Here is a 15,146-nt window from a genome sequence, read left to right as displayed (position 1 = left end):
TCAAGGCAGTGGGAATTGGGACTAACTTAGAAACATGCTCACTTTTTCTCCTCCTTAAAGGAACAAAAACCTTCCAGTAAGACTGAACTGCACCAGAGCCAGCTAGCTGTGTTGGCAGGAAGCCTCCCTGTGGGGGGCCATGGATGCATGTGTGCCTTCACTTCAGCTGCTGACGAATGTTGATAGCACATTTTGCGTTCAGTCGAGTGTCAGGCAGGGTGAGGATGTGTTGGATAATCCAGCAGGCGTGTTATCAGGCACACACAGAGGCACCAACCGAACGCGTCTCCTGCTCACAAAGGGAAAACAAGCCTGGGTTGGTTTGGTGGGAGCTTTGCTGTGTGTAAACGTGCTGGGTGGTGTTCAGTGAGAGGATGGTACTCACAGCAGAAGGATCTTTGTGTCTGTATCTCAGCTGCCTGTTTGCCAGGCTTTGACCTCCCCATCTGCCTGTAGGCATACAGCTGAGCAGAGAAAATGATTTAATTAAGCAAAACCAAGGAAGGGATGAATTCTTCTGCTGCTCTTTCGCCTGTCTGGTTATGTCATTCCTCTCCAGCAATCATTTATCTTGATTCATGAGACTATATAAGCCAAAAAGTCAAGGCATATCCCTTCAGGTCGGTGGGGCATCTCATGTGCTGCTGTTGCACATCATGGCTGACTTTCCCCTCCAGAGATGCTGACTGCCTGCTCTGGAGATTAAAAACCATGGAGCAGACCTTGTGCCTGGAATATGGCTCTGATTCAGGCTGGGGGGGAGGGGTTGGAGAACAAGCAAAGCAGCAGCCTTGTCTCTCAGCACTTCTTTGCTCCTTCTCTGTACTGGGAGGGTGTGATTGATCTCCCTGTGCCTTACACATGTAGCAGCACAGGAGGAACAGAGCGAGGCCTGCAGAGCAGACTTACACACTGGCAAGCTCGTGTGGCCACTTCCTTCCCAGCTCTGGTTATTGTAGCTCAGAATTGACTGATGTTGTGAGGCAAGAGGGTTGATATCCGTTAGGGATATAGTGCTGGAAGCTGAATTTTTAAGGTTTTTTTTTAAGTTGAATTTTTAGGCTGGATTGTGGAATTCTAAATGTATGTTGGCATTCATGCAGTTCTGCAATTCCAGACAGTCTTGACCTCACTTATATTTTATAGCTTGGAGCTCTATGTAAATGGATGGGGGGAAGGTTATTTTTTTTTTAAAGATGAATTTTTATGATGTTGCTTTTAAAATTTGTTAGCTACCACTGTATTTTACTTTGCAGACCTAGCTGAGAGCTGAAAAGTTTGAGGGAAAACATAATCTGCATACTTTATTTTCCCAAAGCTGAAAAATGTTTACATAATTTAAAAATACAGGATGCCTCCCACTATTTCTGGATTTTTTTTTTATTTTTTTTTTTTTCCCCCAGATACCAGTAAAGCTGAAGAGTTATTTTTATAGCAAGACAAAATAATTCTTTTTTTGGTCTTGGTACTTAAGGTGTCCTTAGTAATAGCAGAGGATTTATAGCAGCGTTAAAGGCAAATGTGATTGTGACAAGTCTTTACATAACTCTAGGGGGGATGTCCTGGTGTATAGAAAGCAAATTATTTGGGTTGTTTTCAGTTTGCTTTGCTTTCCACTCTGAATTCTCTAGTGCCCAGAGCAGGCTGTAAGAGAGGAGGGGACTGTGTTTCCCATGGCCTCTCCAAAGCCAGCAGGCAGCCATTTTTAATTTTGCTGCTAATCCCTCTGCTTTATCTTTTGTTCTGTGTCTTTCCTGCAGCAAGCAAAAATGAAGTCCCACTCCCTGGAACACAGGAGCCAGGAGCAACCTTTGTTACAGCCCAAACAGGTATGGTGCTGCTGGCAGGGCTCTGCACCTAGCTCAGTGCTCACACTGCCACAGACAAGGACACCAGAAATCTCTTTGGATCCAGATAACTCTGCAGGGAGTCAGTGACACTCCAGACACCATTAGGATGCTCAGCTTGAGGGATTACTTTATGAAGATGGGATGATTTGCTGAAGGTGTTCTTTGTGAATGACTAGACCTGTGTGAATTCAGGATAGATTCATAGGCCTGAACCTTGCTGGAGAGTGTCTCCAAATTACAGAAAATTGAGCTGGAATGGATCTCTGGAGTCATCTAAGTTCAAGGATTCGGCAAAGAGAGTTTAATAGCAGGTTCTAAGTCGTGTGCTAAACTGAGCCTGAGTGAGTGTGTGATCCATCCCTGTGATTGCATGCAACCTGTGGGTCACAGGAGTTAATTCTGGGGCAGCCTGAAGGATTTTTGTAATGCTGGGGGGAGGGGGAGGTTGGGATATGAGAGGGGACAGAACAGAGAACAGTCGGCAGAAATTAAAGGAAAGCTGTTAATCTCTCCCCCACCCCCCAGCCCAGTAGTAGCACCAGCCATCTGTCAGGTTGGAAGCAGGCAGGAACAGGTTTGCTGCTGATCTTTGGCTCATCCCTGCATGCTTCTGAAGGGATTCTTTTATGAAGATGTTTTATATCCTACCTCTTCCCCTTTCAAAACTCTTGTTTCAGGACATACTGGGTATTCTCCCAGTGGGGAGCCCACTGACATCCAGCATCTCCTCTAGTATCACCTCCAGTCTGGCTGCAACTCCACCAAGCCCTGCTGGCACCAGCAGCATACCAGGCATGAATGCCAATGCCCTTCCTTTCTACCCAACCAGTGACACCGTTGAGTCTGTCATAGGTAACTTCACCTCTTCTTTTTTTTACTTATTTATGCTAAAAGGGCTTCCTCAGACATGGATTGCCAGGTCTGAAGGTTGGAATAGCAGGGTGTTCCCGTGAACGCCCATTTTTCATCCCAGTGTTGGCAGATTCCTGAGGGCTGTAAGCTTTTTCTGTGACTGTGACACATCTGATGTTTTCTGCAGGTCATTATGGATGAAATCTACCCACAGGACCAACAGAAGGCCTCTGAGCCACTTACTCAGAATGTCAGATGGTGGAAAGGGGCCTTAGTTTTAGGTTTGGCAAAGTTACAAAAAGGTCTTGGAACAGGCAGGAGATCACAGGGGCATTTTCCACAGTTACAACCCCATACCTTCTAAATGACAATTTTATAGCAAGGGTAACCACCAGGTAGATTGTAAGGTAGATTGCCTTTCATAGAGTGTAGGACAGAGGCTGTAAGAAAAAGGAGAACAGGAGAGTCCAGAGAGTGGAGTCACTCCTCTGAGATTGGTACAGGTTTTTTGGTCACCTGTTTTTTTTGGGTTTTGTTTTTTTTTAATCCAACATTTCTGAGGTGATCTCACCAATTTGTTAAATAATAATAGAAATGAGTGGGCACATGTGGGATGGAATGATATTGATCATGTTTAGTGATGAGGCATGTTCAAATAGATGGAACATTTGCAAGTGTTCATAAGCTTTTTTTATTTTACCCTATCTTTGAACCTCAGGGGTGTTTTTCAGGTGTTCCCTTCTACTGGTGTTGCTTTTCTGAGTGGCTCTTCAGCAAAGTATGGACAAAGCACAAGCCAGGCCCAGACATGTCATAAGCCAGTGTTACTGCATATTATGGACAGACTTGAAAGAGCAGTTTGGGTGAAGACTTATGGGAACTGCTGTTATTTAAGCACATTTTTGTTTTCATATAACATTTGGGATTACTTGGAGACAAAAAAGAAATCAGATCAGGCAAGAAAACCTGAGTGGAAAAGCTGCCCATGAGACTTCTGCCAAAGCATTTAAGAAGAGTGTTGCACAGGGCAGAGAGCAGGGCCGTGCAGACTGACAAATAGAGAGCAAAGGCTCCTTCCTCTGCATGTAGGCTCTTTGGGCCATCCTATCTCTTGAAGTTGTTGGTCCTTTATAACATAATTGGTACCTCTGTGTCTGGCAGAGTCTGCCTTGGATGACCTGGACCTGAATGAATTCGGAGTGGCTGCCCTGGAGAAGACATTTGACAGCAGCACAGTGCCCCACACGAGTGGCATCATGATAGGTACATGAAAGCAACAGAGCTTTCTTTATCTTCTGCCAAGCAGTGTTGCCCAGTCACCTCAGTGGAGACAGCCCAACAAAGCTCTAAAACCAGTCCCAAAATAGCATTGGTTAAAACAGCAATTATAACAAACTCTGGCAACCTCTGAGCATCTCTGAAGTGAAAACTTGACCTGGTTGACTAGAAGAGCTGAGTTTTTCCCATTGGGCCCAGGTGTCTTTGGGATGTTTCTTGACACTGAATGGGACTTGCTTGATTTTTGTGGTGTTTTTTTTTTTCAGTGTGTAAGTAGATTCTAGAAGGCACCTGATACCTTTAAAAACAGGCCAAAGTGTAACCATTTGCATCTTAAGCAGAAAACTCTCCCTAGCAGTAACAGGAAACTCACTGACCTGGTAATACTATCCATCTGTCACAGAGTGTCATCATGGTCTGTTGGTTTGATTCCTGTGATGTCTGTCTCATTTTAATATGTGGAGGTAGGCTGAGGCCTCTTCTGCCTGTCTCTAGTAAGAGTAAAGTAAAAGTAAGGTAAAAACAAATGCCTCGTAGCTTTTGGGAAGTGGTTCTAGGTTTTTGGCTACCCTTGCTGTGTAAGACAGGTTTTGAATGAGAGCTGACTTCAGTGGTCTGAAGGTTTCCAAGGGAACCACACTGTCTGGAGCTGTATTGAGGTAGGAAGGGACCTGTGGAAGGAACCCTAAAGAAAATCACTTCCACTTCCCTGCCAAAGAGAAGATCCTGGTCGGAAAGTTTCCTGTGCATGTCTGCTGATAGCCCTGCTTCTGCTGCTACCCATCTGCAGTGGCTTAAAGATCTTCCATGCTGCTTTTTCCTCTGTTACATCAGGTCTGGGTGTTACCTGGTGATCTTCTAAGAAGGGAGGTGATGAGAGAGTGGGGAGCAGGGCTGAGATCTCATCTGTGTGTGGCAGGGAGAATGACTTCTTGTATAAGGAAGTGCTGTGTCTTTGGAGTTTGGGTTTTTGTTTATTTCCTCTGGGTTTGTTTATTACTGGTAGATCCAGGCACTCAAATACGTCTAAAATGACTAAAGCTAGTCACAGATTCATAGTAGTTAAGATCTTGACCTGACCCAGCAGGTCTTCTCACTACAGATTGGTTGGAAGTATTAAGGGCAGAGGCACATGGTTTAGAAGTGAATTTTTCAGTACGAGTCTTTTGCCAGGTACCAAATTAATCTTCTCTAGACTGATAGGGACTGAACTCTGCTCAGAAAACCTTCTGTTGCTTTGGCTGGTGAAAGAGCAGTCCCTTGAGCTCTGGGGGGCCTCACCTGTGTGGTTCAGGGATGGCAGCTTCAGTGCTCCCCTTAAAGGCTGAGAGGGGAATGAAACGCGCTGAGAAGTGGAGAAAAGTCCCGAGGGGCTTAGGGAGAAGAAAGGGAACCTCCAATGCCTTCTGCTCTGATCTCCTGCACTGTGCCCATACTTCATGGTCATACATAGCCATCCTCTCTGTGTGTTCTTTGTCCAGGTGGGAGTTTGCTGCAAAGTTCTGCTCCTGTAAATATCCCCGGGTCCCTTGGAAGCTCAGCCTCCTTTCACTCTGCCTCTCCTTCTCCACCGGTCAGCCTCTCATCGCATTTCCTTCATCAGCCCCAGGGACACTTAAGCCAATCAGAAAACACATTCCTGGGGACATCAGCTTCTCATGGATCATTAGGTAAATGCACAGTGTGTGTGTCCCATGTACATGCCTGTCTGTGCCATGTAAGTATTTTCCTTTAAGTTAGCTTTGATTTTTAACGTGTTATTTCACTGCTGCCATTTGTAGCTCTTCTCCCCATGAGAAAAGCAGAAGTACTAGAAGCTTCTACACCAAAAATTGGCTAATACCTTGTGAACAAGGGAGCAATTCCCTCTGCTTCAATGCATTTAGCTTGAGGAAAAGAGACAGATAGGTTAAGTGACTTGCTCTGATGATGCCTTTCAGGGAAAAGATCTCTGCCTTTTCCTGCCACCAGTGCTGTGCTGAGACTTCACTTTACATAAAACTCAGAATTCCATCCTCATCTTTGCTTTGCTAAGGTCAGGACTGGAGTTTGCCCTTGGGACTGCTTGTAGATCAGATTGGCTTCTGGGAGCTCTAGAGTGGGTCATCATACTTTTTTCTCCAGTTTGGCACTCTGCACACAGATTTGCAGTATGGACCTTGCAGAAAGTTAGTGTCCTTGTCCCCTTTGCTCTTTTTTTTTAAAAAAACAAAATCCCTCTTGAGGGCCTGTTTCCTGTATGAGGGGACTGTGAAGAGAAATCACTTCGGAGCTTCAGCTCCAAACTGGGAACTAAGGGCTCAAATCTATTTTATTATCCAGATGCAGGGTTACCTTGAGAAATAAGTGTTTAATAGTCTCAAGGCTACAGTGACACCTGCTCTGCAGATTCTCTGTTACTAACAGTAATGTTAGTTCTCTCTCTTGATACTAAATGTAAGTGCTTCTTCAAATTTGAGATGCACTTTAATATTCAGCTCAACCTGGTATAATTATTACATGCTTTTGTAATTTATTTCTGCATGCACTTATCCGTGTAACTGCATCCCTTGTTTGTGTAGGCCAAAACCATGCTTCCATGCCTTGCAGTTGCTGTTTGTTTGGCTTTAACAGCTCTTACAACTATTAGAATAGGAAAAGAGACATCTGAGGGCATCCCTACTGTTAATCAGTGTTGAGGCTGGCTGTTCATCTCAGATTCAGTAAGAAAAGGAAAATTTGCTAAGGCCTGCTTTGAATTTGAGAAGAAAGAAGTTAAGCCTGTTACTTTGGTCTTCACTATACAAATAAAAAGCCGAAGAAATGTAGGGGGCTTAAAAATGCATTAAAATAATTTATTTTTAAGAAAAATAGATTTACCTGTAATAAAACAAAACCATTTTTGCTGAGGTCTTGATAAGATATTTAGCTGTCTTAAATATAACCTAGCAGTTGGGAATCTGGAATCTATTCCATGAACACTGAATGCACATAAGTCAGTGTGTAGTGTGTGCAGTTACTACTTACTTGTATTGCCATTGAGTTAGAAACACCTAGTCCTGGGCTGGTTCCCACTGTGCTAGATGCAAAATGTGCAGAGAAGGCATTCCTGACCAAAGGGGCTTGCTACTTCCAATGTGAAATGAGAGCAGCAGGTGAAAAGAAGGAGTAAAAAAGAAATGGGGAGTTAAGCTTGGTCAGCATGATGGCAGAACTTCTGGCTTGCCAGCATCCTGCTTAGTGCTAAATTCCCTTTCAAGAAGACTGGAGCTTTAAAAACAAAATGTGAGTTAAGGTTCCATTACAACTTCCTGCTCTCAACTGAGCATGCTTCTGAGCAGCAGGGATAAATCTGTGGTAAGTGGCCTGAGCCAGTGGAGAGCCCTTGTTGCTCTGCTAAATGACTTGTTAATGCACCTAAGCCCTTAGTGGAAACAAGCTGCTATTTTTCAGCTGTATTATTTTTATAACTATTTATGTCTTGGCTGGCACTAAATGGGAAGGAAGTGGTGTTGAGTTGGCTGTCACTGAGAGGCCATTGCCCCCAGGGCTTCCTTGCAGACACAGTCAGTTCAGCTGCTCTAAAATCAGACTTATCAGGTGCAATTAGATGTAGGAGTGTCCACAGCCAGTGCTGAGCACCACTGAGTGAAAATGACTCCTGCATCCAACTGGTGCATGTCTATGTGCACAAGAGTCCACATCACTCAGTAACTGTCCCAGTGTCAGCTTCCCCTGTTAGTTCTCCCTTGAGTGCAAAGTGTGGATACTTATTTTAAGGAAAAATAGTTTTGTTATTAGAAGAGTACAAACCTGTAAGTCTGTGAGAAAAAAAAAAAAGACAATTTTGTTTACAACTTTTTCTACTGCTTTGTCTCCTAAACCTGAATTTTTTTTTCCTGAAAGGAGAAATAATTTGAACAAGCTTAAAATAGGGAAGTGGTTAGTCTCCTCCAGTGCCAATCACTAGCTTCATGCTCGAACTCTGCAGAGTGAAACTGGTGTATGTACTGTGGCCTCCACTTGTTTATAAACAGGGTTTTCCAGTTGGTGCTGTTCCTTGTGTATGGAAACAGTAACAACATTTGTGTGTTTTAGTCTCGCTGCTTGGGAACTGAGGCTCCTTTCCTAAGCTGAGAGACAGAAGCAGAAGACTTTTAGGGCATAGTGTGGCAGGAGGCACCACCGGGGTGGGCTGTGTATACTCATCTGTTCCCCAAGGCCCAGGGCTGTGCTGCTCAGAAAAGGGGGAAGGCAGTAGCAGCTCAGAGGTTCTCATATGAGAAGGGGGATTCAAGCTGGTAGCCAGCTCTGTTGTGAAGTGGATGCATCTAAAAACAGCCTGGTTCAAAAGCTGCCTCCACTCAGTTTCTTGGGTCCTCCCTTTATACTTTAAAGACAAGGCCAAATGGTCTGAAAATTCCCCTATTCAGGTCCCTCTGGGAGGGACTCCTGGGGGTGAGAGTAATTCTGAAGATGATCTTCTCTTTCCTGTGTACACGTTTTTGAATCCTGGCTTTCACAAGGGTAGGGAGGAAATGGGGGAAATTGCCAGCACCTGTGACATAACCCTCTGTATTTCCCTGTGAAACAGGTTTAAATGGGATGAACAACAGCATATGGGAGCACTTTGCTTCAGGGAGTTTTTCGCCCAGTACCTCACCTGCATTTCTGTCAGGTCCAGGTGCTGCGGAGCTGGCACGGCTACGGCAAGAGCTGGATGAAGCCAACGGCACAATAAAGCAGTGGGAAGAGTCCTGGAAACAAGCCAAACAGGTACTTGGATAACACCTGGGAAGAGGGATTAGGGAGTGGAAAGGAGTAGGAGAGTGTCAGCCTTCAAAGAGAAGCTCCCCAGACACTGAGGTGATGGGAAGGGCTGTAGGGTTTCACAGACAGGTTCTCTGAAGGTCTCTGGTTCTTTCTTCTGCCTTGGAAAAGGGGATTGAATCACTGAGCCTGATGTGTTCAGAGGCTGCTTGGGCAGCTGTCACAACAGGTGCACTGAGGTGCTTGACAATCTTTCACACCTGGCAGTTGACTCAAATCTGTGACAATTTGCCAGTATGCAAAGTTAGTCCTCTGAACAGTATGAGCCAAAGATGTAAAACCACAGCCCGACCAGGTGGGGGGTCTGGAATGAGCAGCTCTTTGCAGTGAAGCTCCAAGGACGCTTCTGAACAGAGCAGATTGGACAGGACTCTCTCCTGGTGACACGTGGATGAAAATGGATAGTTTTGCCTGGGAATCTCTGTTGGAGGCTGACCGAGTTTTCAGACTGCTCCTTTTACCCTCTTTGTTGGAACCTGTAGGCTTGTGATGCTTGGAAAAAGGAGGCAGAGGAAGCAAACGATCGTGCCAACACAGCTAACATGGAATGTGAACTGGCCCGGGAGCAGAGGGAAGCCCTGGAGCTGCAAGTGAAGAAACTGCAGGAGGAGCTGGAGAGGATCCACACAGGCCAGGACCCTCAGTTTCTGCGCTCCTTCTCTGACCTGGAAACTCTGTCTCTCTCTTCCCTTTATACCCTTCAGAAGCAGTTGCGGGCAAACCTGGAGAAAGTGGACAAGGTGAGTGCTGGGGATTGGCAGCCAGGGCCTCTCTCTGCTGCTCCACAGCTTTTTTTTCCCCTCTTCTTTAATACAGCCAGAAATCAGCAGCCTATCTAACCCATTCCCTGGGGATGTAGGCAAAGTGAGTTTTAGGCAGCTTACAGGACAGTACCTACATCATCTTGATGCCTAAAACCCAGAGTTTAAGTCAAGGAGAGCTGCTCTGTTGACCCTCAAGGTGTCAAAAGACAAGGTGTGCTGTGCTTTTGCTTCAGGGGACCAAATCGGGTGGAGAGCTGCAAGTCCTGCCCTGGTGGTGCCCCAAACTGCATAGCCCAGGAAGGGGGGTGACCCTTTTGCTGTGTGACCTTGCTTACGTTTTGCCCCGTCCCCCTCTCTTGCAGGCGGTATTTCAGATGCAGTCAGTGAAATGCCTTAAGTGTCAGGAGGAGAACCGGGTGGTGTTACCGTGCCAACACGCGGTGCTGTGCGAGACCTGCGCCGAGCAGGGGGAGTGCCCCATCTGCCAGCCCAACAGGCCCCTCTCCCTCCAGTCGTGACCTTCCAAGGACACTTCTTCTAATCATATCGTATAGAACTTTTTAACTTTATACATACGTACATATATATGTATGTGTACATATATATATGTATGTGTAGATATATATATGTATATACGTGTGCGTATGTGCGTGGCTGTGTATGTGTTTCTACATGCACACACATGCACATACACACATAAAACAAAAATTAGTTGCAGAGCACTTTTTAATATTTTACATCCCGTATCTAAACTGCCCCTCACCCGTCTCCCACTAATTCTAACTCTTGAGGAACTTTGAGAGCTGTTTTTAATACAGATCAAAGGGCCATTTGCAAAGAGTCTTCTGTTTCTCCTCTTTTCTATTTAGGTGATAACAAATTTTTGACTATTTCCAGAAGGATTTAGAGTGGGCAAGAGGGGCTTCCATGTGCTTTCCAGAGGAAGAGTTGAGATCACAGGGAGGATCGAGGTGGATTGCAATGACTTGTTGATGTCTTCAGTCTCCCTGCTCTCTCCCTGACCCAGCCTGGTTAACACTGTCCTCCCTGATGGGAGCTCCACTGGGTGCCTGCCTGGTGGGCTTCACGTTGCCCATCTCTGAATGTGCAGGAACTTTGTCTGTCATTTAATCAGCAAAGTTCACTTTTTAAATTTTTTTTACGCTCTTTGTATATTTATATGAAAAGAAGAAAAGATGCGGAAAAAAAAAAATAAAATCACAATTATTGGACCTAGAGCAAGCCAAGCCCCAAAATTTAGTGACTGGTGTTCATTGCTGATACAGCTAATGTGTTTCAGGTCTGAGCAGCCTTAGAAGTATTGCCCTTGAGTCAGCTAAAGCCCTTTAGGAAAGAAATACGGATGCAGAGGTTGGTTCTCTCCAGGCAGCCTTTGTCTGGTGGCTGCCCAGAAGCTCTTTACTGTTTCAGACCAGATCAATTTTGGTTTAACCACAGGGACCTGGTTCATAGTCACTGCTGAAATGCATGAAACAGTTCCAGGTAGTTTGAGGATGATTTTGTTGAACAGAGTAGATGTTTCCTGTGTCAGCACCTCAAGGATGGCTTGTGGACTTCTAGATCCAGAAGCCTTTGAGCTAGAGCCTCACATGTGCCCGTGGTGACACAAAGTTCAGTGTGACAAAGAAATGCCACCAGCTTAGACCAGTAGCTGAGCTGTCCTGTGACCTCCTTAACCAGTGTGCCCACTGGATTTTTTACATCAGGTGGATTGCAGTAACCTGCTGGGATCTCAACCAAAAGGCCTCTCAGTTGACTAAACAGTTTTATTTTGCATGGGAATGCTGCCTGTGCCACCCTTCCCTGACCTGGAAAAGCACTGGAACCTCCAGCAGCCCACTGGTGTAGGAAAACTGAATTCTCACCAGAGCCTCTCAGAAAGCTTCATATTTAATGCAGAGACATAATTAGGTTTGCTTCCATAATTCCACCCTTCCTTTACATGGAAGGGATTAATATGCATTCCCAGATGATCTCTTAAGTGCAGCTCTGTGTAGTTCTTTTTTATGTTTTTCCCATTAACTTTGTTTTGGGTTTTTTTGGTAAAAATGCTCTTTTTTTTTTTTTTCCATGTGTATTTTATTGTAACTAGCATCAGTTTTTTTAATATTTTTTTTTTCTATGGAGAGACACTGTTGAGTGACTATTGTGGCTATGTTGTTTGGTTATAGCCTTTGAATGTCTGTGCCATGGGGCAGCACATCTGCCTTGGTCTGATCTTAAGGAAAGACCTTTTATTAAAATACGTGAACGTTTCTTTTTTTAGGAAAAATAAAAAGGAAAAAAAAAAAAAATAAAAAGAAGTTGGGGGAAGAGGAAAAAGCCCAATTAAGAGAAAAAAAATTGCTAAAAAGCTTTTGTAACTAACTTAAATCATAGGAAATAAACTCTTCAATCAGGTCTTTAATATTTATAAGAACCAGAGCTGATCAGCCTGTTTTGGCTATTGGTTTGTAACACTTTTTATTACCAGGGTGGTTTATCTGCTCCCCAGCCTCCCTGTGGGGCTGTTGAGGGTGATGCTGCCTGTGGCCAGCCCTCTTTTTCCAGACCTGCCCAGCACACCCAGCTGCATGACTGCATCCCATTCCCACAGGGGCTCTTCACTTTGTCCCCTCTCCTCAGCTGGAATTGTCCCCTGGTGCCAGCTCTGGCTGCCTCAGTGGGACTTCAGTGGGGTCGTGCTGCAGGGCTGCCTGGCAAGGGGGAAGAGAGATTTGCCCCCAGTTTCTGGGGTGGGGGGAGGGGGCACACTGCTTAGGCAGGGGGTACAAGGAAAATTCCAGGCCAGAGAAAACATGTTTGGTTTGTTGTTTTGTTTTTTTTTCCTTTTGAGTAAAACAGTTTCTCTGTTTTAAAACTTCTACTGAAGGACCAAAGAATTCAAAACTTCCCCCCCCCCCCTCCCCTTTCTGGCCTTTACAATTTAACTTTCCATTGCCACACTGCACTCATGGCAGAACAGCCTGAAGGAATTAGCACTAGCCCTGGGATGTCAAGTCCCCTTCCCTGCCCCCAGCCCAACTTTTCTCAGCACTCTCTTTGCACAAGCACATAGACTCTTTCTCTCTTTTCTCTGGGTCTTTAAGAAACACTTCCTAAATTTAGGTTTCTATTAATTTGTTTGCTGCTTTCAAAACAAAAACAGAAATAATTTGAAATGTGAATTATTTTCTTAAGCATCAGATGGAAAAGGGAACTTCATCTTGGAGTATTTTGTGAGTATTTGGGGGGGGGCCACTTTATGTGACAATTTCATAACTGAGTGAGGTGAGAGCAGAGGGAAAGGGCAGCATTTCTGCCCCACTCCAGCACTTGTTCCTGCCTGAGGCAGGAGGGATGACCCATAATCACAGCACTGTGTTTCAGGCTAAAGAGTCTGTGGTCAGCTTCTATATGGTGTTAAAAAAAAATAATAGGAGAGTCTTGTTGAGATAAACCTGGTGCTAATGTGTACAGCCCCTGTAACCTACTGTCCTGCTTCCTTCTGAAGCAGGAACTCCCTTTTACAGGACACACAGAAACACATCAGAACTAAGGGGGCTTTTTTTTCTTTTTGGCTGAGTCACATTTCAAAATGATATTTTCATCCAGAAGGCTTCTCTGAGCAGCCCAGCTGGCTGTCACTGAACTGCTGTGAACATGCCTGGGTCCTGCCTCTTTGTGCAGACTCCTCATTGGATAATGACATTTTTCCTCCCCCAGTTTATTTGTTGAGCTTTGGATGCATTCACCTCGGTGACTGTTGGTGCAGGTTGGAAAGTTCTGAGCTAAGGAGCTGGGGGAAGGGAGTCTTAATTGTGTTGTGAAAACCACAGGATCTTAAAAGGTCAAGAAACTTTGACATTATTATGGAAAAACAATATAGAAGCAGATGTCTTAAGACAACACTGTCCTGGGTAGGTAGATACCAAAAAGCAAGGCTAGAGCTGTAGATGACAGGCCAGGAGCTGAAGAATTTTGGCATTGCTTTGGGCTAAGCAGGACCACGTTTAGATCATCTCCAGCCTTAGGTCACGTAGCCACGTGCCAACTGTGGCACAGGAGGGATGGGGGGAAAAGTCTGGGAGCAGGAGCAAAACCTTTTCCTTGAGCAGACCCCGCCCCCCCAGAGGGGCTCACTGCAGCTGAACCCTGCCCAAGGGTTTGACACTTCCCGTACATCTCTGAAGCTGAACCTGAGCCACTTGGCAAGGCTTGTGCAGCTGAGACAACGAGGAGAAGTCCTTCCCCTGTGAGGAAGCCCCTAAATGCTGAACAGATTCATTGCTGTGCCACCAGCCTCCAAACCTCTTTTTCTCCTTCCCCCACCCTAAGAAGGAAGAATATTATCAGTGGTTTTATTTTTCCTCCAGAATTATAAGAATCCTTGGAGCAACGGCCAACAGCAAAATAGATGTTACTGATGTAAAATCTAGTATTTTAAAGGTGAAATATTCCTGCAAACCAGTGACTGCATCGGAGAGGTTTCTGGGGCTTCCCCCCACTCCGTGGCTTCCACTGTTAAAAGAAAGACAATATACTTTAAAAAAAAAATATAATAACACACTGCAGTATTTCTGGTGGCAATTCTTGGCCAGTCCCTTCCCTGCTCTCCCCCAGGAGGAAGGGCACTGGGCAGAAGAGCCCCCTAGTCCGTGTAGAAGTTGGCAGAATGGTGATGATGGTGTGTAAAACGTGTTGTTGATTCCATGTATAGAACTGTGATTTCAGCTGTCGTTCTCTCGTGCTCTGTAAATATGTGTTTTGGCTGTCAGAAACCTGGTTTAGACTCTTTTCTTGGCAGAGTGAATTTGCATGTGGGGCTGGAAAGAACTCAAATCTGTGTCACAGTTTCCAAGGGCAGGATGGATTTTTTTTTTCTTTTTTTTTTTAGAGGACAATAAATTTTTATTTTTTTGCTAAGAAATATATATATATATATTAAAGCTGTGTGTGTGTGCCTGCCTGCCTGCCTGCCTGCCTGCCTGAAGTGTATGTGCTCTGGGGCTTGGGGGGTGGTGGGGACAAGTCTGTGCTGTGGAGCCTTTGAAACAACAAATCAAATCCATCCCGTGGCAAATCTTCCTTCCTCCCTTTCATATTACCAGGAATCATTTCTTCCTGAACTCCCTTCTGTATCAATCCCCCCTTTTTTGTGGTGGGGGGTTGCTCTTCATGTTTATGCTTGGGGTGCAATGGAAGGGGGGTGGAGTTGGTGCTGTTAGGTGGGGCAGAGACTCTGGTAATGGCAAAACCACAGAGCAAAGGGTGTTTTTGTCACCCAGATTCTTGGGCTGGACAAGAATTTAACCTCCTGCAAGAGCTAGGCTGGGTGGAGGGGAGCTCTGCCTGCCCCCAAGTGTCTGTGCAGCTGTGGGGGATAGAAACATATGACCATACATATGACCCTGGCACCCAAAAGAACAGGCCTTACAGATGGAGCCAAGAATTCCCTTTTATTTCTTTGGGGTCTAATTAATGCCTCAAAGATGCATCAACCACTTTCCCTTAGTCCAACCAAAACAATAATCCAACTCGCCCAGTTCAGTAATAAGGTTGGTAGGTGGAGGTGCCTTCCCTCCTGTGATCT

General features: G+C 45.1%; 1 protein-coding gene across 9 annotated transcripts in view; it reads left to right on the top strand.

Moving 5' to 3' along the window:
- Positions 1 to 14,502, top strand: part of UNK (unk zinc finger) — a 45,275-nt gene extending 30,773 nt beyond the window's left edge. For 4 of the 9 annotated variants that reach the window (XM_051634901.1, XM_051634896.1, XM_051634900.1 and 1 more), the window contains 7 exons: positions 1,761 to 1,829; positions 2,528 to 2,702; positions 3,864 to 3,965; positions 5,462 to 5,650; positions 8,554 to 8,735; positions 9,272 to 9,529; positions 9,916 to 14,502. In XM_051634901.1, coding sequence (XP_051490861.1) covers positions 1,761 to 1,829; positions 2,528 to 2,702; positions 3,864 to 3,965; positions 5,462 to 5,650; positions 8,554 to 8,735; positions 9,272 to 9,529; positions 9,916 to 10,071 — 1,131 coding nt within the window. In that variant the 3' untranslated portion in view covers positions 10,072 to 14,502. The remainder of the gene's footprint in view (positions 1 to 1,760; positions 1,830 to 2,527; positions 2,703 to 3,863; positions 3,966 to 5,461; positions 5,651 to 8,553; positions 8,736 to 9,271; positions 9,530 to 9,915) is intronic. The other 5 variants (XM_051634897.1, XM_051634898.1, XM_051634903.1 and 2 more) reach the window with 5 other exon arrangements.
- The last annotated feature ends 644 nt before the right edge of the window (positions 14,503 to 15,146 follow it).

This window comes from Apus apus, chromosome 17, assembly GCF_020740795.1.
Source record: "Apus apus isolate bApuApu2 chromosome 17, bApuApu2.pri.cur, whole genome shotgun sequence".
NCBI lineage: Eukaryota > Metazoa > Chordata > Aves > Apodiformes > Apodidae > Apus > Apus apus.
Note: the sequence above shows the minus strand (reverse complement) of the source record. Positions and strands in the feature narration are given on the sequence as shown.